At 45.7% G+C, this 24,300-nt stretch overlaps 1 protein-coding gene across 1 annotated transcript in view; it reads left to right on the top strand.

The window, feature by feature from the left end:
- Positions 1–24,300, top strand: part of slc25a10b (solute carrier family 25 member 10b) — a 28,783-nt gene continuing 4,483 nt past the window's right edge. Inside the window, exons 1-10 of the mRNA XM_034105275.2 lie at positions 1–528; positions 3,911–4,030; positions 4,693–4,807; positions 10,689–10,737; positions 11,396–11,437; positions 11,520–11,563; positions 11,654–11,724; positions 23,814–23,906; positions 23,991–24,068; positions 24,184–24,240. Coding sequence (XP_033961166.1) covers positions 439–528; positions 3,911–4,030; positions 4,693–4,807; positions 10,689–10,737; positions 11,396–11,437; positions 11,520–11,563; positions 11,654–11,724; positions 23,814–23,906; positions 23,991–24,068; positions 24,184–24,240 — 759 coding nt within the window. The 5' untranslated portion in view covers positions 1–438. The remainder of the gene's footprint in view (positions 529–3,910; positions 4,031–4,692; positions 4,808–10,688; positions 10,738–11,395; positions 11,438–11,519; positions 11,564–11,653; positions 11,725–23,813; positions 23,907–23,990; positions 24,069–24,183; positions 24,241–24,300) is intronic.

A 24,300-nucleotide genomic window follows, 5' to 3' on the forward strand; every position in this document is an offset into this window, starting at 1 on the left:
TGGAGGGGAACGTGGGCTGTGTGTGAGTCGGTGCTGTTCGGGGCTTTAGCATTCTCATACCCCGCTGTCGACCTTTGAATCTCGGGGCCCGGTAGGTAGGTAGGCAGCTCCGCCGTCCACGGTCCCAATTGGCTGAGCTCTTTTCCGCTGCACACAGCTGCTTCCTGCTGCACGTGGTAGCCCAAACAGTGTACACACACAGACGTACACTGTTTTTCTACACGCACTATGAGAGTGTGCACGATGTTGCTCGAGCCCAAAGTCCCTCAGTGAGTGGCGCGGTCTCTTATCGTTATGTTAGAAGATTAACGAGGTTATCGGTGTCCCGTACAACACGTACTGCCAGCTGTCAGCCGGGAAGCGGACAGAGGAGGCGGACCGACGAGGAGAAAGGAAGCTCCCGCTGTAGCTGCATCGGAAACGGAATAGCACAGAGCCATGGCCGAGAAGCGGATGTCACGGTGGTACTTCGGTGGGCTGGCGTCCTGCGGGGCTGCCTGCTGCACGCATCCTCTGGATCTACTGAAGGTAACCCTCCGCTGCTGTGTGCTGGATAGCAGGCCTGAACACCAGCTGTTTGCAAATCCTGCGACACTGCTTTACAGACTACTACTGGGTTAATGTACAGTTATTCAACTCCTGACGATTATCATATTACTGTGTGCGTGCTACTGCTGAATTAGCTTCTGGTGACATACTCTGAGGGATCACATATCTCCGCTATGGCATCAATGTCCATCACACCGTGCAAGTCTGCTCAAATATAGGGCACAGGTTAGGACCAGTGGTAGCTGGTTAGCCTAAATGACCTTAAGTGCTATTAATGTAGCAAAGATAATATAAAGCAATGTTTAGATTCATTTTAAAGTAATCATAATGGCCCAATGTAGCCTAGATTTAAGATAAATATCAGGGCAGTTTATGAACAAAAACATAATAATCGACTCACACTCCACAATTGTACATCTCCACGGAGATATACATCTAAGTTCCTCCACACAAATCTGCTAAAGCACAACTTTAAATATTGTGTTTACCAGAAATGTGCTCATAAGTTTCTTGGAAATAAGTCATTCAGCAGTAAAAAAAAAAGGCGACCAAAATGACCAATTGGTTGATATTTCTACGAATGTATATAATATGGTACTTGTAAAGTGTGTGTGTTTTCTCTTGGGGTCATGCATGTTCACTCTTGTTAATCGTTGGCTTGCTGTGCTGCAGATGAGTAAACCAGATTCTCGCTTGCTAATGCCAACATTCTTCCCGTTTTACTGCGCCTCTCCTTTGGTTGTAATGCAGTCTGCCCCACATGACCCTGATTCTTGAGGATACTAACTGCTCCTCAGGCAGTTGTGTAATTATGTCTGAATTCCCTCGAAGGTGCTTCAAAACTGCCTAACTTCCTTGTTATCTGGTGATGCCAGATGCACTTAAAGTAGAATTATCCCAGAATTACATTTTTCTGTTGGGTTCTGAAAACAGTCTTATCGTGTTGGATCTGGCATGTTTTTCTCGCATTTGAATTTCACCAAAACGTTTTACAAACAATGAAAAAGAAATTCAATAAGAGAGGATAGAATTATGAATGTTAAGGATATTAATTTCCCCCAATTTCAAGTAATTTCAAATGTTAAATCCTACAATAATTGAGGCTAACAAAAATACCTAGTAATAACCAACACAGTTAGTGAAACCTGTTCCCACCAGTTTAGACATTCTCCAGTGTGACAAGAGGCTTTTTATTAGGACTAAATTTCCAGATTTAGTGCACATGATCTGGGTCAAAAGGTGGGATGCACATAACTTTTGTGTGTTTTTTAAGTAAGACTTTAGAGTGTGGATTCTTTATCTATAAAACCACAACAACTCTTTTAGAGAACTTGTCATACATATTTGTGTTGTTAGCAGCTTTGGGATCTTGATTCTTTAAGTCTGGTTCTGTTGAAAGGCTTCTACCCTTGTTTACCGAACAGTTAAAGTAGCAACCTTGAGGATATTTAAGAACACATTTTTACTTTCACAGTTCATGAATCACAGTCATTAAAATAAAAATGTTGCCAGCTTCTCTGTCAGCAGAGGCAGATGGTGACTATTTGGAAACAGTTTACAGAAAGTGGCTTCATAATGCTGTACAGTTACCAAATTCCTGTTAAAGCTTGCAAAATGGCATCAATTTAGAAAGCCTAAAATGTACTTTAGAGGGAATAATTATGTTAGTGTGTTTTACAGCAGGGAAGTAGGGCTTTACCAAACACACACATCCCATGGCAAAGATTGCTTAGTCATGGTGCAGAGATTAGTTTTGTAGTGTTAACCAAGATATCCATTACACTCCAAGACAGGCTGGCCTATTGTTGTTGTCCTCGACCGGATTAGTTTGACCTCAACTAAAAAGTCAATCTTTCAGCAAGACACTTATCAACTTATCTGGGTGTAATATTTCACCACTGTGCGCGCGTGTTCCTCTACACATTCACCTGCTGATGGCTTAATGCATTTGCACAACATAATGTGGCTCTTTTAATCAGAGCTTTAAAGATAATACCAGAGTTTTCTACTCAATGTGTCTAATAATAAATGATATTTATATAGCGCCTTTCAAGGGACCCAAGGTCGCTGTACATGGTGGACAAACAAAACAAACAGACAATCAAAGGGCAAACAAAAAATAAAGGAAGCCGGGGGACCAAGAAAGGGCTAGGGCCCGAAGGCCAGGGTGAACAGGTGTGTTTTTAATGATGATTTGAAGATGTCCAGGGAGGCAGCATTACGGATATCGGCAGGAAGTGCAGTCCAGAGGGTGGGGGCCGCAACACTGAACGCCCTGTCACCAACAGTTCGGAGGCGAGAGCGGGGGATGGAGAGCAGACCCGTGTCTGAGGACTGCAGACTCCGAGAAGGGGTGTAGGGATGGAGGAGGTCCGATAAGTACTGGGGGGCGAGGGTATGGAGGGACTTGTACGTGAGGAGGAGTGTTTTGTACTGAATCCGGGACTTGACTGGCAGCCAGTGTCTAGATTAAATTCCCTGAAGTTATGTAGTATTTAGTATTTGTTTCCAGTGAAACCTTGCTCATAAAAGATTGTGCCCCTATTATCAAAGAGAATTGTCTTTTTGTCAGTCCACCAGTTTGAACCAGATTTGAGTATCTCATCAACTTTTGGTTTTGATTGATTGTTCTCCTGAGGAAGCCTTCTGACTTTGTTAAGGATACTTTTAAGTTTGAAAGCGTCATTCATAAGGTCTGAACAGATACATATGATGCTACACTCATATTTTTAGTATTTTACTTTATATATTTGTAGAATTATAATCTAAAACAAACTTGCGCATCAATACAGATTTGTTGGAATATATATTTTAAAGGTTAGTGATGAGACAGTAAGACATTGTTTTTTGAAGAGCTTAGTGGCCTTCAAACCTAAATACTGATTAGAACAGAGGACAAAGCTCACGTTATAGAGCTGTGAAGGCCTCTGACAAGGACCACACACACACACACACACACACACACACACACACACACACACACACACACACACACACACACACACACACACACACACACACACACACACACACACACACACACACACACACACACACACACACACACACACACACACACACACAACTTGTGAATTGGTCATAACTGCCTGTGTGACATTACACTGGTCAGTTTTACTCAGCCTGAGAAATTAATTTAGTGTGTGAAGCATTTTCAAATCTGAGAAACAACTATTCACAGTGATGTCCCCAAAGGTCAAATATTTTTAACTGTAAGCCTACATTACAAAATGGAAGTGTGAAGTCTGAAGACACGTGTGTTTACCAGACAGCAAAGGGTCCAATTAGGGAGGCTGTGGTATTAAAAAATAACCCCAAGGAAAATGCATGACTGTCTTTCCAGGTACACCTGCAGACGCAGCAGGAGGTGAAGAAGAGGATGATGGGGATGGCCATTCATGTGGTGAAGAGTGACGGTGTGCTGGCTCTTTACAGTGGCCTCTCTGCCTCCCTTTGCAGACAGGTATGTCTGTTTGCATGCCTTATGTTTGTCTGCCTGTGTGTTGACGTGTTTGTGATTTGTTGGCTTTTCACCTAAATCTAACTCGGTAAGTGTCACAGAGGGTGGTAACCTCTTTTTTGAGCCAGCCTTTACTAAGATGGTATCAATAAAGAGTTACAGACAAAACAATTTAAAACCACACTAATGATAAAATAAGGCTGTTGGTTGTCAAAGGCAAAACACAGTAAAGATGGAGTCAACCACCAAAGTTTCAGACCAAGATTTGTAGTTTCGATATTTTCATCTTTTGTTTTTCTGACTGAAATTTGAGTACATAAATTCATGTATTGTATTCATGGTTTTGGTTACAGTGAGAGAGTTTGAATGAGGACATAGGAACTGGTAACTTTTCTCGAAGCGGTGCTTTATAATAAGATTTGAATACATTCATATGTTGCTGCCTCAGTGTGATTGCTAATAAAAAGGTGGAAATATTGACGTGTGAAAAATCCTTTCTAACGTGACCAAAAGTTAGTTTTGGTTACTTTTTTAGAAACGTTTGAATCACAGCCAGAAAATTCAATTGGTTGTGTTGCCAAAGGCTCCTCCTTGTGGTTAGAAAAAGAATATTCAAAATGGTGAAAAAAGTGTGAGATACTCATTATTCTTTCCTCTCCTCTCAGATGTCCTATTCGCTCACCAGATTCGCCATCTATGAGACAGTGAGGGACATGATGGGCAGCACAAGCCAGGGCCCCATGCCCTTTTACCAGAAGGTCCTGCTGGGAGCCTTCGGAGGTAGAAAACATACATTCTGCCTCCCTTCTCCTCCTTTTTACACACACTCTCAAACACACACACACACACACACACACACACACACACACACACACACACACACACACACACACACACACACACACACACACACACACACACACACACACACACACACACACACACACACACACACACTAACGATAGTTACGGCTGTAACTACGGTTCTATGAGTCCCGGATGACCGCCAGAGGCGGTGCTTTAGCACTGGATATGTCCATCGCGCGCATGCGCAGCTCGAGTACCAATAACAACAAAGTCACCTGTGACCCACGTGACACCGGCTATATCAGCCGGTAATGTCAGAGGATCTGTTCCCCGAATCTTCTCGCGAGCACACAATAATTCTGAGTGACAGGGAACTCTGGCGGTCATCCGGGACTCATAGAACCGTAGTTACAGCCGTAACTATCGTTCTATTTCGTCCCTACTGACCGCCAGAGGCGGTGCTTTAGCACTGGATGACTTATACCAACAATGTCATGAAGAATCCAAGCCCTTGCTCACCACTGGAAGCAGTGGAGCTTGGCAAAAGGACCACGCCCAAAGAATGGGGAGTGGCGACATTGACCTGATGACAACTGGAGAATGTGCCAGAAGACGCCCACGACGCCGCGGCGCAGATGGTCTCCAGGGGCACCCCTCTCAGGGCAGCCCAATATGTTGAGATGCTCCTTGTAGAGTGGCATCTCAGCCTGATGGCAGGGGGCGGCCACTGGCCCCGTAAGCCTGTGAGATGGTATCGACAACCCAGTGGGGCAGCCACTGGTTAGAGGGCCTAACCTCCTTTAGTGCCGCCAGGGCAAACTCAAGAGTTGCTCCTCCTGCCGTATACAGGCAGTAGCCTTGATATACGCCCTTTGGGCACCCCCAGGGCACAGCAACTTCGATGTGCCGTACTCCTGAATGTCAAAGCGTGCCAGCTGGGCAGGCTGATTGAAGTGAGTTTGTGGAAGGACCCCGGCGGGAATGCCACATTTGCCCAAAGGGCAACGCCTGAGAGTCTCACCTCGGGCATGTATTGTTTATGGAGAGGACATGCAACTCCCCGACTCACTTCCCTGAGGCTATGGCAAGCAGAAATGCTGCCTTCGTGGGCAGCCACCTAAGCCCCACCTGGGCCAGGGGCTCGAAGGGAGGAGATGATGGGGCATCCGGCAGCAAGGGCAGGTCCCAAGCCGGAGCCCTCGGGGTGCAAGGGGGACGCTGCCGTAAAGCCCCTCTCATAAAGAGGGACACCGATCTGTGGCACCCCGCCGTGGCGCCGTCGACCCGAACATGTCGGGCAGAATCGCAGCCACATAAATTCAGAGTGGAGTGAGAACGTCCACTATCTAGAAGGGACTGTTGTCTAAGCAACAATGTACATGCTGTCCCCAAGGAACACGCACATTCTTGCCCCCCAGTTGGGGTAGAAAGTGCGTGAGTGCAAGCTGCACGGCCCGAAGCTCTAGCACGTTGACCCGGCGCGCACTCTGCTGGGCAGACCACTGACCCTGAACGGTCCTGCCCTGCCGCACTGCACCCCACCCTGAGAGACATGCACCTATGGTGATGGTCTCCTGGCGGGATGGGATGGCGCCCATGGGCACGCCTACCAGGAGATAGGCCCTGCCCCTCCAGCGTGACGGAGAGTGGAGCAATGCTGCGACACCCTGACTTCACTGTGCCTGTGCCACTTGGCGTCCAAGGGAAGGCTGTTCAGCCACATCTGCATGGGGCGCAACGACCGCGGGCCTAAGGGCCCAGCGGCCGAGGCAGCTGCCAGTCTGCCCAAGGGCCGGAGGAACTGAATATAAGGCACCCTCTTGCCCGGCCCACGTGGAAGCAGGCATCCCTCGGTTGGGAACCACTCCACCTGTGCGTATGCAGTAGTCAGCATATAGAATGGCAGCACCTTCAGGAATCTGTTGATTCCTCTGAGGTCCAAGATCGGGCGAAATCCGCCGACTTTCTTGCTCACGAGAAAGTATGCCGAGTAGAACCCCCTGGCTAAGCAGAGGGTCTTACTGGGTTGATTGCGTCCTTGGACAAAAGGACGGACAACTCTTGGTCCAGAGGTAGGGCCCCAGCCGGATCGCTGACGACTGTCAATTAGACCCAGCCGAAGGCTAGGGGCCGGAGCTGCGGTCCGTACCCCTGGGTTAAGGTGAAAACCACCCAAGGGACGGAAGTACAGACTGCCCAGAAACTGAGCTGCTGCTGGGAAAGCAGCCGCCGACCACCCCCGGGATTTCAGAGCCCATCCCCCCCGGACCCTGGAGCCTCTTGGGGGGGTTCCGGTAAGGCTCTGGGGCACGAGGCCGCCTGGAAGGCGGGCGACATGGGGCACGAAAGTCATTGGGAGGCGGTTGAGTGGGCCGCTAAGACCTCTGCAGACCACCCCTGTAATCCGGCGGATGAGTGCGGCGGCTGAGTGCGGCTGCTAGAGCGGCCCCTGGGCCTGCTGGGAGTGGGCACAGGTCTGTGAGGACCCGAGTGCTGCTGCCTGGTCTGCCTAGCTTGGGCGGCACGCTCCAGTGCCTCCAGGGCAGCTGATCTAAACAGCTCTAAACAGCTCACCCCCCAACCGAAGGAGGGGGGGGGGGGGGGCTAGCAGCCCCTACACCGGGCCCAGGCTGAAGAGGCGACTTCATCATGCCCCTATCGGCAGCTAGCCGATCCACTTTAGAAGACAGCCTGTTTCTAGTCCTTCTATTGGGGGGAGCACACATAGCCATCGCTCCCTCAAGTCGCCGGGAACGGCCGAATTGATCTGGAGGAGGACGTGACAAGGAGAGGTGTCTGTTGGCTGCTGCCAGACGTTCCACCTCAGTGATTCGAGCCACTCTGAGCACCCGAGGCATGCAGCTACAGCTCATGCAGGCGTTTACCGTGAGAACCTCCCTCAGATGCTCGAATTTCGTCCCCACTGACCGCCAGAAGCGGCCGAGGAAGGAGGGGCAGCGGTCGTGGCCGTCCTCGGGCTCAAAAGAAGCCATACAGGCGCTACATGAATGAACCATTCTGTAGGTAGCCAGATGCAGCGTAGCCGGGAGCGGGTGCGGGAACACAGCCTTCACCAGCTACCTGCTTAACAGAAAGAGTAGAGCCGCGCCGCTACTCGCCCAACAGAAATAGGGATGTAATTACACCCACGTTACCGGCAGAGGGAGCGGGAGCGAGATCACTGCCTTCACCTAGCTGGATTAGTAAATAAGGCAGTTTACCAAGAGCGGGGGCGAGAACACTGCCTTCACTGGCTGAGCTAGAGGCGAGTGCCAGATGCAGCGTAACCGGGAGCGGGTGCGGGAACACAGCCTTCACCAGCTACCTGCTTAACGGAAACCAGGCAGTTTAGCGTCTACCAGGAGCGGGGGCGAGAACACTGCCTTCACTGGTTAAATTAAGACGAATGCCAGATGCAGCGTAACCGGGAGCGGGTGCGGGAACACAGCCTTCACCGGCTACCTGCTTAACGGAGAAACAAGGCAGTTCCGCGTCTACCAGGAGCGGGGGCGAGAACACTGCCTTCACTGGTCGAGTTAGAGACGAATGCCAGATGCAGTGTAACCGGGAGCGGGTGCGGGAACACAGCCTTCACCGGCTACCTGCTTAACGGAAAAAACGAGGCCGTTTGGCGTCTACCAGGAGCGGGGGCGAGAACACTGCCTTCACTGGTCGAGTTAGAGACGAATGCCAGATGCAGTGTAACCGGGAGCGGGTGCGGGAACACAGCCTTCACCAGCTACCTGCTGAACGGGAAGAGTAGAGCGGTGCTACTACTCGCCGAACAGAAAAAGGGATGTCGCTACATCCGCATTACCGGTAGAGGGAGCGGGAGCGAGAGCACTGCCTTCACCTAGCTGGGTAAAATAAAGAAGCTTAACAGTATACGCAAGACGTTAGCCGAGCGGCTGCTGCTAACGATCAAGCGAGATCAAGTCAAATAACACACATGTTTAAGACCAGATAACTAGCTTCTAAAGAATAGAATAGCACAGAGCCGTAGTTACAGCAGTAACCATGGCCAGGGCTCACACGGCATCTAACCGTAGTTACAGTAGTAACTATGGCCAGTACTTACACGGCTTAGAACCGTAGTTACAGTCGTAACTCTGGCCAGTACTTGCACGGCTTGGAACCGTAGTTACAGTAGTAACTATGGCCAGTACTTACACAGCATAGAGCCGTAGTTACAGTAGTAACTCTGGCCAGTACTTGCACGGCCTGGAACCGTAGTTACAGTAGTAACTATGGCCAGTACTTACATGGTTTAGAACCGTAGTTACAGTAGTAACTATGGCCAGTACTTACACAGCATAGAGCCATAGTTACGGTATTGCCTATGGCCAGTACGTGCACGGCTTGGAACCGTAGTTACAGTAGTAACTATGGCCAGTACTTACGGCTTAACCCCGTAGTTACAGTATTAACTATGGCCAGTACTTACACAGCTTGGAACCGTAGTTACAGTAGTAATTATGGCCAGTACTTACGGCTTAGAACCTTAGTTACAATAGTAACTGTGGCCGGTGCCTAAAAGTGTCAGCCAACGGCTGCCCACTAGACAATATAATATTGGGAGGATGAAATCCTCCTTAATGGCCATACATGCAGAGTACACGGCACACACAGTGAAGATTGTTCTCTGCATATCGTCCTAGTGCTAGGAGTCTAGTACTAGGAGCAGTAAATACAACGATATAGCGCTACTGCAACCATACCATGCGTCTACCGGGAGCAGCAGCGAGAGCACTGCCCTCACCGGCTGAGTTAAATAATGAAGCTTAACCGTACATGCAAGTTGTTAGCCAAGCGGCTGCTGCTAACAATCAAGCAACCAAGTCAGAACACAATGTTAAGACCAGATAATTAGCTTCTAAGAAAGAGAACAGCCCGCATAGAACCGTGCCTGGTTACAGTAGTAACCGCACATGCCGAGCACACAGCACCCGCCGTGAAGATGTTCTCTGCATATCATCCTAGTACTAGGAGCAGTAATACAACGATCTAGCGCTACTGCAATCAAACCCTATGCTACAGGGAGCGGGAGCACTGCCCTGAGTTAATAGTTAAGCTCAACAGCAAGGTGTTAGTCAAGCGGCTGCTGCTAACAATCAAGCGACCAAGTCAGAACACAAATGTTAAGACCAGATAATAGCTTCTAAGAAATAGAAAGTACTTACCTTACTTTCTGCATCTAAACGAAAAACGGGTTTAAAGTATGACCCTCTGGGCTTCCATACTAAATTGAATGAGGGACGCAGCCAAAGCTGGGACTCAAATGCTAATGATAGCTCGGGCACAACGCCACAAGCAGAACTTTCAAAAGAGCATAAGGGCAACTTTATGGGAGAGGAAGCGGGAACACTGTCGTCACCAGAAAGTCTAAGCCACAAACAATAAGACGGTAATCAGGACAACTTGGCTGGGAGCGGGTGTGGAAACACAGCCATCACCAGCAACAAGCTGACACCAACCTGTCTGTCGAGGCTCTGCACAGCCGGCCGCAGCTCCTGGAGGACGCGTCTAACGACCCGTAGCTCCGACTGTCAGTCGCGAAGCTCCCCGCGGCCAGCTGTTTGCAGAGAAATCCCTCAGATCAAACGCTCAAACCTGAACGCTGTAGGCTACAAAAACGTAGCCACGGTACCCTCGCGCAGCGAGAAGATGAAAGGAACAGATCCTCTGACAATACCGGCTGATATAGCCGGTGTCACGTGGGTCACAGGTGACTTTGTTGTTATTGGTACTCGAGCTGCGCATGCGCGCGATGGACATATCCAGTGCTAAAGCACCGCCTCTGGCGGTCAGTAGGGACGAAATAGAACCCATACCGGAATGTGTTCTCTGCCAACAGGTTTCACTGGAGGATTTGTTGGCACGCCGGCAGACATGGTGAATGTCAGGTAACATTACATTACCATTCAATCAATGATTTAAATACCGAAGATTTAAATGCTTAAAAGGAACATTTGCCAACTTTCAATGATAATGTCAGTGTTGATGGTAAATGTAGTCGATTTGTAGTTATACAATTTAGTGTACTTTATTTAATGAGAAAGGAATGCTGCTGCCAGAACAGTTTTTCTTCCGGCTCTCTCATTTAACACGACGGTGACATAGTTGGATGAATCAAAGGCCATTTTATCTTGAATTTGTATGATCCACTTCTGGGTTGCTAGGAAGTGTGTATGCTCTTTTAGCTCAAACACAGAACTTCCTAAACCTGTTCCATTGTGCAAACATAACACAAACTAAATGCAACTCTCTTTGCTTGTATTACAAAAGTTCAAACTGAAATGGCATCCAGAGTGCAGATCACGTTCTGGACGAGAATACCGTTAACTGCTGTTTGGCTGACTTGTTTTTTTTTTAATTCAAAGTATACAGCTGAAGAAAATGCAGACGCTATCATGTGGATAACTTTCTCGGTGAATGTACTTCACCCTGAGGAGACGCTTTAGCTGTCTCAATGTACTACTCACACTGGTTGGACATTCTCAACCATCTAACATATGCATTTTTTTTCCTGTAACAAAACTACAATTACTTTTTTTTATACAGGATGCAGAATGACATGAAACTACCACCAGAGCTGAGGAGGAAGTGAGTGTTACTATAGATAAAAGAAGTTTCGATTATCTAAATCTCTTATTGTATTTAAACCTGAATGTTTTCCTTCTTTCAGCTACAAACATGCCATCGATGGGCTCTTCAGAGTCTTCAGAGAAGGTGAATCCTCGAGCAATAAAGTGTGTGTAACTTTGTATGAAGCAATCTGCGGGATCATGTCTGACCTCTGACTTGTGTCTGGCCCCACAGAGGGTCTCAGGAGACTGTACTCAGGAGCCAGCATGGCCTCCAGCAGAGGAGCAATGGTCACTGTGGGACAGGCAAGTCACACATATGAAATACGTTTAAATTGCCTGCAGGTATTAACGAGATCAGAGTATCTTCTGGCCAGTGACGAGCAACTGTCTGTTTTTTTTAATCACAATTAAGATAAAAGTTTTCTCGTAAATACACTAAGAAGGCATTTGATGACCATGTTAAGGTGGGGTAGGTAAGTTTGAGAAACCGGCTCGAGATACACTTGTTGTTATATTCCGTGGAATGCTCTTAACATCCCGATAGCAATGAATATCTGAAGTGCTTTGACAAAAAATCCATGAAAAAATGTCATCTGTGGAAGGAAGCCGTAGCGCTGTAAAAAGCACAACCAATCATTTTAGCCGGCCCGGCTAAAGTAACTGGATGGCCTACCTGCCTGTCAGCCTTCCATCTGTGCACACACTTATCTCGTGCCCTCATTGGTCATGTGCGCGTTCGTGTGTTGGAGGAGGGGCTCTGTAAGGAAGTAGCAGATTTTTTCCGGCTGTGTATTTTCAAATTCTAACGCACTCAAGCTGGTTTCTGCATGCTAAAACAAAAAGTGCACAGTTGTAGCATTACATTTGTTTGCTTAAGAAGTAAAATATTGAATATTTGAACCAGGCACATCAAAGTGCATTTAACTGAATACAATAATAGCAGTCTTAATAAATGTCTTCATACATACAAAATAAAACTGGATACATATGACACATCAAAAAGTGCATTAACAAACAGTTAATGCGCTCCAATGTAACAAAAAGAGGTAGTACTATAGCAATACTATTTTTTCACTTTTCAAGTAATAACAAACAAATTGGTCACATTTGACCCAGAAACATTACAAAGTGGATTTAAATGAATACAAAAAGAACTGTCAAACCCTTCAGTGCACAAACCCATAACAAGGGATAAGGGTAACTATGAATGAATACTACTGTACACCACACGTCTGCTATTAGATTAGAATCTTTAATGACCACACAGCCAGGCAGGTGGAATTCGTGTTCAGTGCAGATTATTACAGCTTGTTCCATACAATTCAACATACAATAAACGGACAATAAAAAGTACAACACACAGCACAGGGCAAATAGATACATCATGACATATATACATAAAGTTCAAGGTGTGCTTGTTCATTGGGGTTATTTAGAGTCCATTTAGTGTCCGTATTGCAAAGGGGAAGACGCTGTTTTTGAAGCGGGCGGTTTTGGTGGACAGTGACCTGTAGCGCCTCCCTGAGGGCAGCAAACTAGGTGCTATCACCTCATTTGTGATTTGCCATCGCTGACTTTCTCAATGGGAGAAGTGAGCAGTGACTTTTGGCTCATAGGATGTCAATGCAATCCTAAGACATTGGTGAACAGTGCTGTCAGTCAGGGAGCAGCGAGTGGCACTTTTTTTTTTGTTCATGTGTGAAAAGCTTGATTCACATGTAAGATCCAAACATACTGAGCACACAGATCGCTACTCTCTGAGCGTTAGGGAACTGCTGTTTGTTGACGTCACTCCAAAACTTCGCTGGGTTGAAACATGGTGAGAACTCTGTTGTTTTTTAGTGCTGTGGATAATGTTCAAATGATTCTCGCAGTACTCTGGGGTTGTGAAGGGTGGATGAGTCTTTGTTAGTTATCATGACATGTGATTTTCCCACAGATGATTTAATTCAGTCTCAGAGGTTATGAAGGTTATTCCCTATCTTTATTCAAGAGCGTGGTATTTAAATTTGAGAGCATACTTTATGTATTTATTTCCCTCAAACTCTGTCCTCGCACTCAAATAGTGCCCTCGCACTCAAATAGTGCCTGCTTGCACTTAGATGTGCTCTGCTTGTGCTCAAACAGGGTGTCCGCGGGGTCTTAAAGTATTAAAAGTTGATAAATCAATTTAGCGAAAATTAAGGCTATTAAGAAGTATTAAACGGCATTTTCCAAGGTGTTTGATGTTCTCATAAACGAGTCATGTTTGTTATAGAACTTGGTTTAATAACCTTGATAGTAACGGAGCAACATACATACACCTGGTAGTTATCACAACACTACTCGTGTGCCGCATGTAGATCCCTACCTCCGGTACGGTGTCTGCAGAAGGACCAAAGAGACCAAATGCGAATACTCTACATCCCCTTTCTTTAGCTCTTCCTACAGTAGTGAACAAAACTGTTATACTGAGCACATATGACAGAACATACAGGATGCTGCAAATTTACACATTATCAAACTATGTGTGCATTTAGTAACTGATGAACACAGAGGCTATCTCAAAGAAGGAGTGCAGCATTTAACTCAGTAATTACTACCGTAACAAGTAGATTACTAGAATAGAATACATTTGCACTATGCAACAAAACTTTAGGCCTCAATATGGCATAACTGTGTGAACTAACAGTTTTGAGTCATTGTTCTCAGAGTGGTATGCTTATGCATACATGACAAAGTTTCAGTCTCTGTATTTGGGATTAGGCTTGATAGCACGGCCTGAGCGTGTCCTGTAGACACTCTCAGGAGTGTCTGGCAGCAGTTTAGCTGTGGGAACATCAGCCCTCATGTGTTCACTGTTCAGTGATTCCTGTGTGTTACAATCTGTGAACTCAAGTCCTGTGTCCTGATGATCAGTGTCACTTGTGGAGGTGTGTGACGGGACGGGCTCAGCTACAGGCAGAATGTGCCTACGATTCCTTCTGTACAGCTTCCCGTCTGAGTGGACGACGTATGACCGGGGTTCCTTGCAAATCTCTTGAATCATTCCAGTGCTGTTGTAACCTTGTGGGGTCTGCATCCTAACAACCTGTCCTTCCATCAAAGGTTGTAGTGGTCGGCTTGACTTATCATAGCACTGTTTTTGATACAGCCTCTTGTTTAGAAGCTGGGCTTTTACCTCTTGTGGATGACGCATGTGTGGCTCAAGCAGCTTCACCGAGACTGGGAGTGTTGTACGTGTTTGTCTCGACATCAGTCTCTGTGCAGGAGATCCTAATTTTGCGTCACGTGGTACATTCCTGATGTTTAATAGGTTGAGAAAAACATCAGTTCCATCTCTATGAGATTTCTCCATGAGCTGCTTAGCACTGCGCACAGCTCGTTGGTGTTCCATGAACTGAGAAATGTCTTTTCAGCTTTGCAATGACTGTTGCTGCAGTGATATCACGAAGCATGTCGATCTCATACCAGCCTGAATATGAGTCCACTAGCACTAAGTATTGCTGATTGTGCCACTCAAAGATGTCAGTTGCTACAGTTGGCAGGTCTGGAACTGGATGCAGATGGAGTGGTTCTTTCTGCTGGTGTGGTTTTGTGCTGTTGCACACAGAGCATGACTGTATTTCTGTGTGAATGTTGTCTGTCATAGTTGGCCAGAAAACAATACCACGTGCTCTCCGCTTTGTAGCTTCTTCGCCAGGATGTCCTCTGTGCATGATGCTGATGTATTCTTTCTGTAGTGACAGAGGAATAACTGCTTTGTGACCCTTCATTATGACTCCATTTTCAACAATCAGTTCGTCTCTGAAAGGAAAATACGGTCTAATGGCATGTGGAAGATTATGCTGTTTAGCGGGCCACCCGTGTCTGATAGTGGTGCTGAGTGTTTGCAGAGTCATGTCTTCAGCGGTGTGCCTCTCTAACTCTTCTAAGCGAGAAGAAGATATGTAGTTAACAGTCATCACGTCGAAGTTGTCCTCTTCTTCAGCTTGCTGAACTGTGGAGCTGTGGGGAGCTCGCGACAAAGTGTCAGCCAGGAACATTTGCTTTCCACATTTGTACACAAGAGTGATGTCGTACTTTTGTAGTCGTAGCATCATTCTTTGTAGTCTTGCAGGTGCTGTGTGTATGGGCTTTTTTAGTATGGTGACGAGGGGCTGGTGGTCTGTTTCAATAGTGACTGGTTTACCATAGATATAGTCATTGAATTTTGAACATGCAAAGACCACTGCCAACAACTCTTTTTCGATTTGAGCATATCTGGTTTCTGTTTCAGTTAGTGTACGCGAAGCATACGCTACAGGTTTTCCTTCCTGCAAACACGCTGCACCGAGTCCGTACTGTGAAGCGTCACAGGTAAGTGTCACTGGCTTGTCAACGTCGTAGTATAGCAACACCGGTGGGCAAGACATGCGTTTCTTTAAATCTTCAAAAGCTTTCTGCTGCTGTTCGTGCCATGTCCATTCTGTGTCTTTATGTGTGAGCTGCCGTAGTGGAGCTGATAGCTGGCTGAAGTTTGGTATGAACTTTCCAAGATAGTTGACCATCCCCAGAAATCTTTGTAAGGCTGGGACGTCTGCTGGCACTGGCATCTCCTTAATAGCACTTGTTTTGGAAGGATCTGCTTTGAGTCCTTCACTGGTGAAAACATGGCCGACATAGCCGACTTGGCTTAGCCTGAACTTGCACTTGAGGGGGTTAAGCCTTAAGTTTACCTCCCTGACCCTGTTGAGCACTTTTCTCAGGTTGGCATCGTGCTCTGCAACATCTCTACCTGTAATAATGATATCATCAACGATTATTTCACAGGGGTATCCGTCGAAAATCTGTTCCATGGAGCGCTGGAACACCTCGCTGGCAGAATTGATTCCAAATGGCATTCTTAGAAATCTGTAACAACCAAAAGGGGAGCTGAAAGTGGTTAACATGGAAGACTTATGGTCGAGTGGAATCTGCCAAAAAGATCTCTTTGCATCTAATACAGAAAACATAGTTGCTTTTGACATGTGTGTGGCGACTTCTTCCACAGTACGCATAGGATGGTGTGGTCTTTTCAGAGCCGTGTTCAAGTCTCTTGGATTGATGCATATCCTGATTTCTTGTTTGTCCTTTTTGCTAGTGGCTACCATAGAGGACACCCAATCAGTGGGCTCTGAGACAGGAATGATGACGCCCAGTTCCTGCATCTTGTCGAGTTCAGCTTTGACTCTGTCTTTCATAGCCACAGGTATGCGATGTGCAGGACGAACGACTGGTTTTACATCTGGGTCGAGAGTCATGGAGTACGTCACAGGTAGCTTTCCAAGCTCATCAGAGAAGAGATCGCTGTATTCTGTTTGGATCTCAACTGAAAAATCATCGTCAGTGGGGCTTAATTGATGAACTGCTTCACTGAATGAAACTAGTCTCATCCGTCTGCACGCTCGTAGCCCAAGCAGTGGCAGGACATCCTCTTCCACAATGTAGAATGGCAGTGTGTGGACTTTTCCCACTAGGTGGCACTGCAGTCTGACTACGCCCGCAGTTTTGATTTTGCTACCACCATATGCAACAAGATTAGTGGATTTAAAACACGTCTGTATTTTTTCATCTCCTTTTATCACATTGAATGACATTTTTGACATAACATTGTACTTCGCACCAGTGTCTACTTTCATCTCGACTACATTGTCATTGATTTGCACTGTGACAAAAGCCTCATCATTTTTATCGATCTGTGCATCAGTTGCGTCAACACTTACTTGCAGTGTTACGCCGTCAACATAGAATGTTTCATCTGTAGTTGTATCAGCTTGATCAGGTTCTAGTTGATGAACTATCCTCCTGGGCCCTTGCTTGTTGTATGCTTGTTGTATGGAATTGCAACACTTCTTGAAATGATTCCACTTTTTGCAGGTATGACACTGTTGACCATTTGCTGGACAGTTGTCCCTCTTTGCTGCATGACTACCTCCACAGTTGTAGCAGTTGGAAATAGAGCTAGCTCCATTTGCCTGAGGTTTCCTTTTGTTGTCGTATTTTCGTGTTCCTCTCTGGTAAGTCTGAACTGAATCCACATTTGTGGCAGAGTGCTGTGGCATAGCTAGCGTTTTATTGTGCTCTTCAGTCATCTCATGGATCTGACATATGTTAACAGCCTTGATTAGTGTTAAATCACAGTCTCTCAGGAGCACTTTCCTTAAGTTGTCATTACTGATACCACAGACCAGTCTATCTCTGGTTAGTTCTTCATAGAGATTCCCAAATTTGCAGCTCTTTGCCTTGATCCTTAAAGCACTGACATACGATTCAATTGACTCACCGATTTTTTGATTCCTTGTATTGAACTTGTGTCTTTCCATAGTGACATTTGTTTGAGGGTTACACATCTCCCTAAATTTCCTTTTTAGACACTCCGGGTCTTCATTAGACTCGGCATGAGTGATGATGGGCGCATCCTCGCCAGGACCCCTCACTTCAGCCGCATAGACGAAAGACCTCTCGCGCTCGATGGCCTCTGATCCCGCTATATTGAGGAGAATGTATGCTCGTGTCCGTGCTGGCTTGTCATAGTGTGCCGCCGCGATGAAAATGTCATATTCCTGTTCGAATACTCGCCAGTTCTCTGCGATGTTACCGTCAAAGACGAGTGGGTCGGGTCTCCGGAATCCTTCCGCCATGTTAGCTTAGCTGCATGCGTCGTGTTGGAGCAGGCTTAGTTGTCCTCTCAAACGTCACCCAGACGTGAAAAATCCGCCGTAAAAAAACTCCGGAGACTTGACTTCTGACACCATGTTTGATGTTCTCATAAACGAGTCATGTTTGTTATAGAACTTGGTTTAATAACCTTGATAGTAACGGAGCAACATACATACACCTGGTAGTTATCACAACACTACTCGTGTGCCGCATGTAGATCCCTACCTCCGGTACGGTGTCTGCAGAAGGACCAAAGAGACCAAATGCAAATACTCTACACAAGGTATTAAGAAGGTCCACAGCAACGACAACATGAAACACCCTTTAATTTACTGAAACAACATGTCGGGAAACCCCCTCAAGGTGGCCCCATGCATAGCGTGCCATAAAATGCTGCTTCTTATTTTAAGTTTTGTTGCCTTGCTCCGCTTAGAGATGGGCGAGTCATGATTCATCCGGATCATTAACCCGGATCCTAGTAATGAGCCGGTCGTGACGAGTCTCCCTCTCGATTAACCCGAGTCCTTTGAGTCCTACACCTGATGTGACGTAACAATTAAAACTATAAATTGCGTCACTCTTTACTCTCTTTATAACGTGTACAATCACATTACAACGTTGTTGTATCCAGAGATCCAGCAGACTCGTCGCCATGCACGAATCAACAGCAAATTCAGCCCCTCCTCCGGCTCCCGCGAGAGTCCCGTGAGCCGTGAGTGAGCCGTGAGTCGTTGGACTCGCGGGAGCCGTGAGTGAGCCGTGAGTCCGCAAATCTCTGAGTCTGCTGCGACTCGTCGAGGGAGCCGTGGGACTCGCGGGAGCCGTGCGAGCCGGAGGAGGGGCTGAGTCTGCTGTAGATTCGTGCATGGGGACGAGTCTGCTGGATCTCTGGATCTGCTGCCTGCTATATGTTACGGCTCTGAGTCCTCGTAGGCTACTGGTCTCTCTCGATCATTGACCTGGATTCACGGATCCCGCGATTTTTCCGGCTCTAAATTAAGTTTCAGTGTAGACTTCTAACAAAATGGTCATGTTGTGCAACAGTCTCCTGTAATAATATCTGCATTTCCAATAAGGATCTTACTTGGAAACTCGTTTATTTTGAACATGGCACACAAAAAGAAACAAATGATAGAAAATTGCAAAACAGTTAGAATATATAAAATGTAATTATACAATTATTATTATTATTATTATTATTAAATGAAAACACAATTGTGCAAAATTAGCTTAAGTACAGGAACATATTAAAATAACTATATACATATAATGCAAAACACTTATTTTTTAAAATGCACACACACACACATGTTTTATTAAAGCAAAAGACACTGTGTAGCGGAGGTTAATGTAACGTTAGTTTAATATGCTGGTTAAATGCAACAACTTTTCGGTTTCACCGGTAGGATTTCTACGGTCTTGGTCATGCTGACTCATATGACTCAAATGACTCAAATGACTCGTATGATCCGGATCTCTTCAATGATTGACTCAGAAGACTCAGAGTCCATAAAATGATCCGGATTTGCCATCTCTAGCTCCGCTCTGTGGGGTGGGGGGGGGGGGTTTATCTGCTGGTAATATACCTGAGAGATATACAGCAGGAGAACACGCCGTCCACCGCGGAGAATAAACAGAAGGGCAACCATTCTCCGGGGTCTTCTTCGCTGCCTTTGGTGTATTTTGTGGCGGCAGCAGCGCCACTTAAAGGCCTGGCATATGTACTACAGCGTTTCCAGCGGTCTAGTGTGAACGGACACGTTAATGAATCGAATGCGTGTGAACGGAAGACTTTTTTGCGTATGCGTTTTACTGTATGCGTCCTCGTGGGGCCGGGGTCTAAGCCCAGGGCCGCCCCTTGCCAACTTGGGGCCCCAAGCAACATTGTGAGATGAGCCCCCCCAACCGACAGGAGTGAACCATTTTTTGCAAATATAATTCCTGTTTATTATTTTTATTATCAACAGTTACTTTTTTATACAGTAAGGTAAATGGTAAATGTGCATGTATGTCGTTCAGTATGTGTTTACAGGTGAACACGTCTGCATTTCCTGCCAAATACTAGCCTCATAAAGATTAAAATATAATTAATGCAATTAAACTTCTACTAATAATAATAATCATAATCAATTCAATAATATAAATACTATATTGTTATATTATAATATAGTCAAGACAAAACATGCTTATGACATGCTCAAAAACTGATATTTCTTAAATCTGTATTCAAATGTAGCAATGTATCGACAACTAGACACACATTTCTATCAGTATTTCTCTGTGTTGTGGTTGACATGATGATGACTGTTAGGAGTTAAGGGGAGAGGCTGAGCATCACCATGAAATGTGCAAATTGACATAAAAATGAAGAAAAAGGGGAACAAATGCTCCATGTTTTTTAGGCTGCAAACTGTAACTGTTATGTAAGCCAACTAGACAGACAGTGTATCACTCTTCCTCCTGTACATTAGCAGATAAAAGGCATCACATACTTGAATGAATGTTAAATAAAGAATGCTGGAAATAACTGCATCTCCATTAGCCTATATGCTATGCAGAGACTGCCTTCTTCATGTCCTGAATTGCAGCTGATGTTTTAATATGGCAATTGGCAATTTGACTTATACAACATTCGCAAGTTGTACATTTGACTCATACAATAACCCACCTTCGAGTGATGCTCTAGTTTCTTCAAGTTTTGTTTTTTGCGCCGGACTGAAACTGTCTTTTCACCGACATCTCTTTACCTGCACTAGTGGCCGTATCAAAGCCGTGATTGGTCAGATGTCGATACATTACAACGGTGTCGGGTTACAGACGTGCTCCCCTTGTCATCTCTCACTCTCGCGGGGGGTGCGCGGAGAACTGAGCGGAGAACTGCGCAAGGCGGGGCCCCATGCAGCCTGCGTGATTGGCCTGTAGGGAGGGGCGGCCCTGTCTAAGCCAAACTATATCCGGTCACAGAGATCTGCTATTTTAAAGTAAGGTCAACACATATATATATATATATACAGTCTATGGTCAACACATATCGACCCTAAATATAGTCTATATTAAGAATGAGAAAAGTCTTAACATATATATCGTTTTTTGTAAACGAATGACAAATGTGTGAGGGTGATGACGTCAGAGCATCGTCCTATGTGCCGGGCTCAGCCCCGACAGCCCCAGCCCAATTTAACCCCTGGGTATTTGTGAGGGAGCTCCTATATGGCATGACCCCGCTGAAGCTCACCAAAGTTTAATATATTTCATAGTTCAAAGTTTTGTCAATTGTTTTGTTTATTGGTCAAATACTGGTTTCTACTGGTTTCTGAGGAGTTCTACTGGAATGAAAGAGCACAGAGTACAGAAGCAACAAAGCAGCATACTGCATTAAACCTGACCTTCACAGAGAGGTTGAAGTTCATGTGGAGAGGAGGCTTCTGTAGTCTGTCTGCACTCTGTTTAGTTGTGCTATCTTACAATCAATATAGTAAATGTGAGGTAAAGTGTGTCGCCAATGTAACCGGTTAGAACTCGAAGTTGCGATGAGGTCTTAAAATGTATGGAAAGGGTCTTAAAAAAGGTCTTAAAAGGTATTCAATTTGACTTCAGGATTCCTGCATATACCCTGTCAAACTGTACGCTTGCACTCAGATATATTGCTGCTCAGAATTATTCTGTGAGCGCTCGAAACTTTTTCTGCTCTCAGAATTATTCTGTGCGTGCTTGAAACTTTTGTGCAACAATCCTGTCAAAATCCCTCAACCAATAGGAGGCCAGGTGTCCTTGCGGGTGCGTTCGCTTTACTTATTACAGCGTCCCGTCAGGGCGGTTACTCTTTGGTTTATAAACTCCAGCCCTCCACGGCTTTATAACATGTACTTCACTTGTTTGATTTACAACTTTTTTTGGGGGGGTGGGGGAGGAAGCACAGTTAGTATATATATATATATATATATATATATATATATATATATATATATATATATATATATATATATATATATATATATATACCAGCACCTTACATAATAGCTACGTTCAGTGGCGTACTGGGACTAAAAATCAGCCCGGGAATCTCGACCGGCCCTCGTTATCGCTAGTAAATTGTCAACGGGAGGAGGGGGCAGCGCCATATAGAGAGCGGGAGGGGGGATTGCTAGTGAATTTTCCGACCGGCCCACTTCTTCCTCCAGACTGTTGTTCTGCTCCAGCACTGTTGTGCTACGGCTTGGTTCGGCCCGACGCGAAGCCAATAGGAGGCCAGGTGTCCTTGCGGGTGCGTTCGCTTTACTTATTACAGCGTCCCGTAAGGGCGGTTACTCTTTGGTTTATAAACTCCCGCCCTCCACGGCTTTATAACATAACATGTACATCACTTCGCTGTACAACTTTTTTTGGGGGGGGGGGGTGTAAGCACAGTTAGTACATGTTTATAAAACGGACAATTCAAATCAAGCAATCTGATGTTACAACTGTTACATTACGTCCGTCACGAAACTAACTAACTAACAAAGCTTAAAATGGAAACATTTAAGGTTAACTTCGACCTCCGGGGTGGCCTTACTATTGAGGAGTGGATTGAGAAGTGCCTATCTCCAGAAAAAAAAAAGCACCTAAACGACGACAATGCTGTCTGTCTATTATGTTCTCTAGCTGTTATTGTTGTTGCATAGCAACCACCTCGCACTATGTTTTGTGCAGAAGGCAACGGAGGGACTATTTCATTTTGAACATCATTATTTAATAATAAAAACTATTTCAATTGGAGTGTGTATTTTTCTTTCACATTGCCAGCCACACGTGGTAACCGTTTTATAAATGCAATAGCTCACTTCAGGCCGTGATATACGAATATCTATACAATATGGTTGTGGACACTCCGCTTCGCGTCGGGCCGAACCAAGCCGTAGCACAACAGTGCTGGAGCAGAACAACAGTCTGGAGGAAGAAGTGGGCCGGTCGGAAAATTCACTAGCAATCCCCCCTCCCGCTCTCTATATGGCGCTGCCCCCTCCTCCCGTTGACAATTTACTAGCGATAACGAGGGCCGGTCGAGATTCCCGGGCTGATTTTTAGTCCCAGTACGCCACTGAACGTAGCTATTATGTAAGGTGCTGGTGTGTGTATATATATATATATATATATATATATATATATATATATATATACTAACTGTGCTTCCTCCCCCACCCCCCCAAAAAAAGTTGTAAATCAAACAAGTGAAGTACATGTTATAAAGCCGTGGAGGGCTGGAGTTTATAAACCAAAGAGTAACCGCCCTGACGGGACGCTGTAATAAGTAAAGCGAACGCACCCGCAAGGACACCTGGCCTCCTATTGGTTGAGGGATTTTGACAGGATTGTTGCACAAAAGTTTCAAGCGCGCACAGAATAATTCTGATCAGCAATATATCTGAGTGCAAGCGTACAGTTTGAGCACAAGCAGAGCAAATCTAAGTGCAAGCAGGCACTATTTGAGTGCGAGGGCACTATTTGAGTGCGAGGACAGAGTTTGAGGGAAATAAATACATAAAATATGCTCTCAAATTTAAATACCACGCTCTTGAATAAAGATAGGGAATAACCCCCATAAGAGGTGACCTCATGCTTTATATTGTGTGGCTCATTGTAAAATTATTTGGAAGTGGAGCTGTAGTGAGCATTAGCGATGTGGCTTCAGTTAGCTTCAGGTAGTAAAGAGATGCATCATTAAAATGGCACCATTTCTTTTTTCCTACCTTCAGTTGGCGTGTTATGACCAGGCCAAGCAGCTGGTGCTGGGCACAGGCATGATGGGGGATAACATACTCACACACTTTCTCTCCAGCTTCATCGCTGTGAGTATCAGGTTCATTCTTGTGTTATGTGGCTCAGTGTAAAGTTTACAGGACTCTTTAAACTAATGGTAAGTTTCCCCGCAGGGAGGCTGTGCTACATTATTGTGTCAGCCTCTGGACGTACTAAAGACGAGGCTCATGAGCTCGAAGGACGAGTACACAGTAAGTGGACCCCCCCCCCTCTCACCCTTCATCACTGTCTCCTCTAATCCCTTCATTCCTCTGTTTCTCTTTGTCCATCTCCCTTCATTCTCATCCAGTGTGTCTCTCTCTTTAGGGGGTGAGGCATTGCTTACAAGAAACTGCCAAGCTTGGTCCCATGGCATTTTACAAGGTAAGACAACAATACTACACAATATAAGAGCACAACACAATATAAGAACACAACACTGTA

Source organism: Pseudochaenichthys georgianus, chromosome 1, assembly GCF_902827115.2.
Source record: "Pseudochaenichthys georgianus chromosome 1, fPseGeo1.2, whole genome shotgun sequence".
Lineage (NCBI taxonomy): Eukaryota > Metazoa > Chordata > Actinopteri > Perciformes > Channichthyidae > Pseudochaenichthys > Pseudochaenichthys georgianus.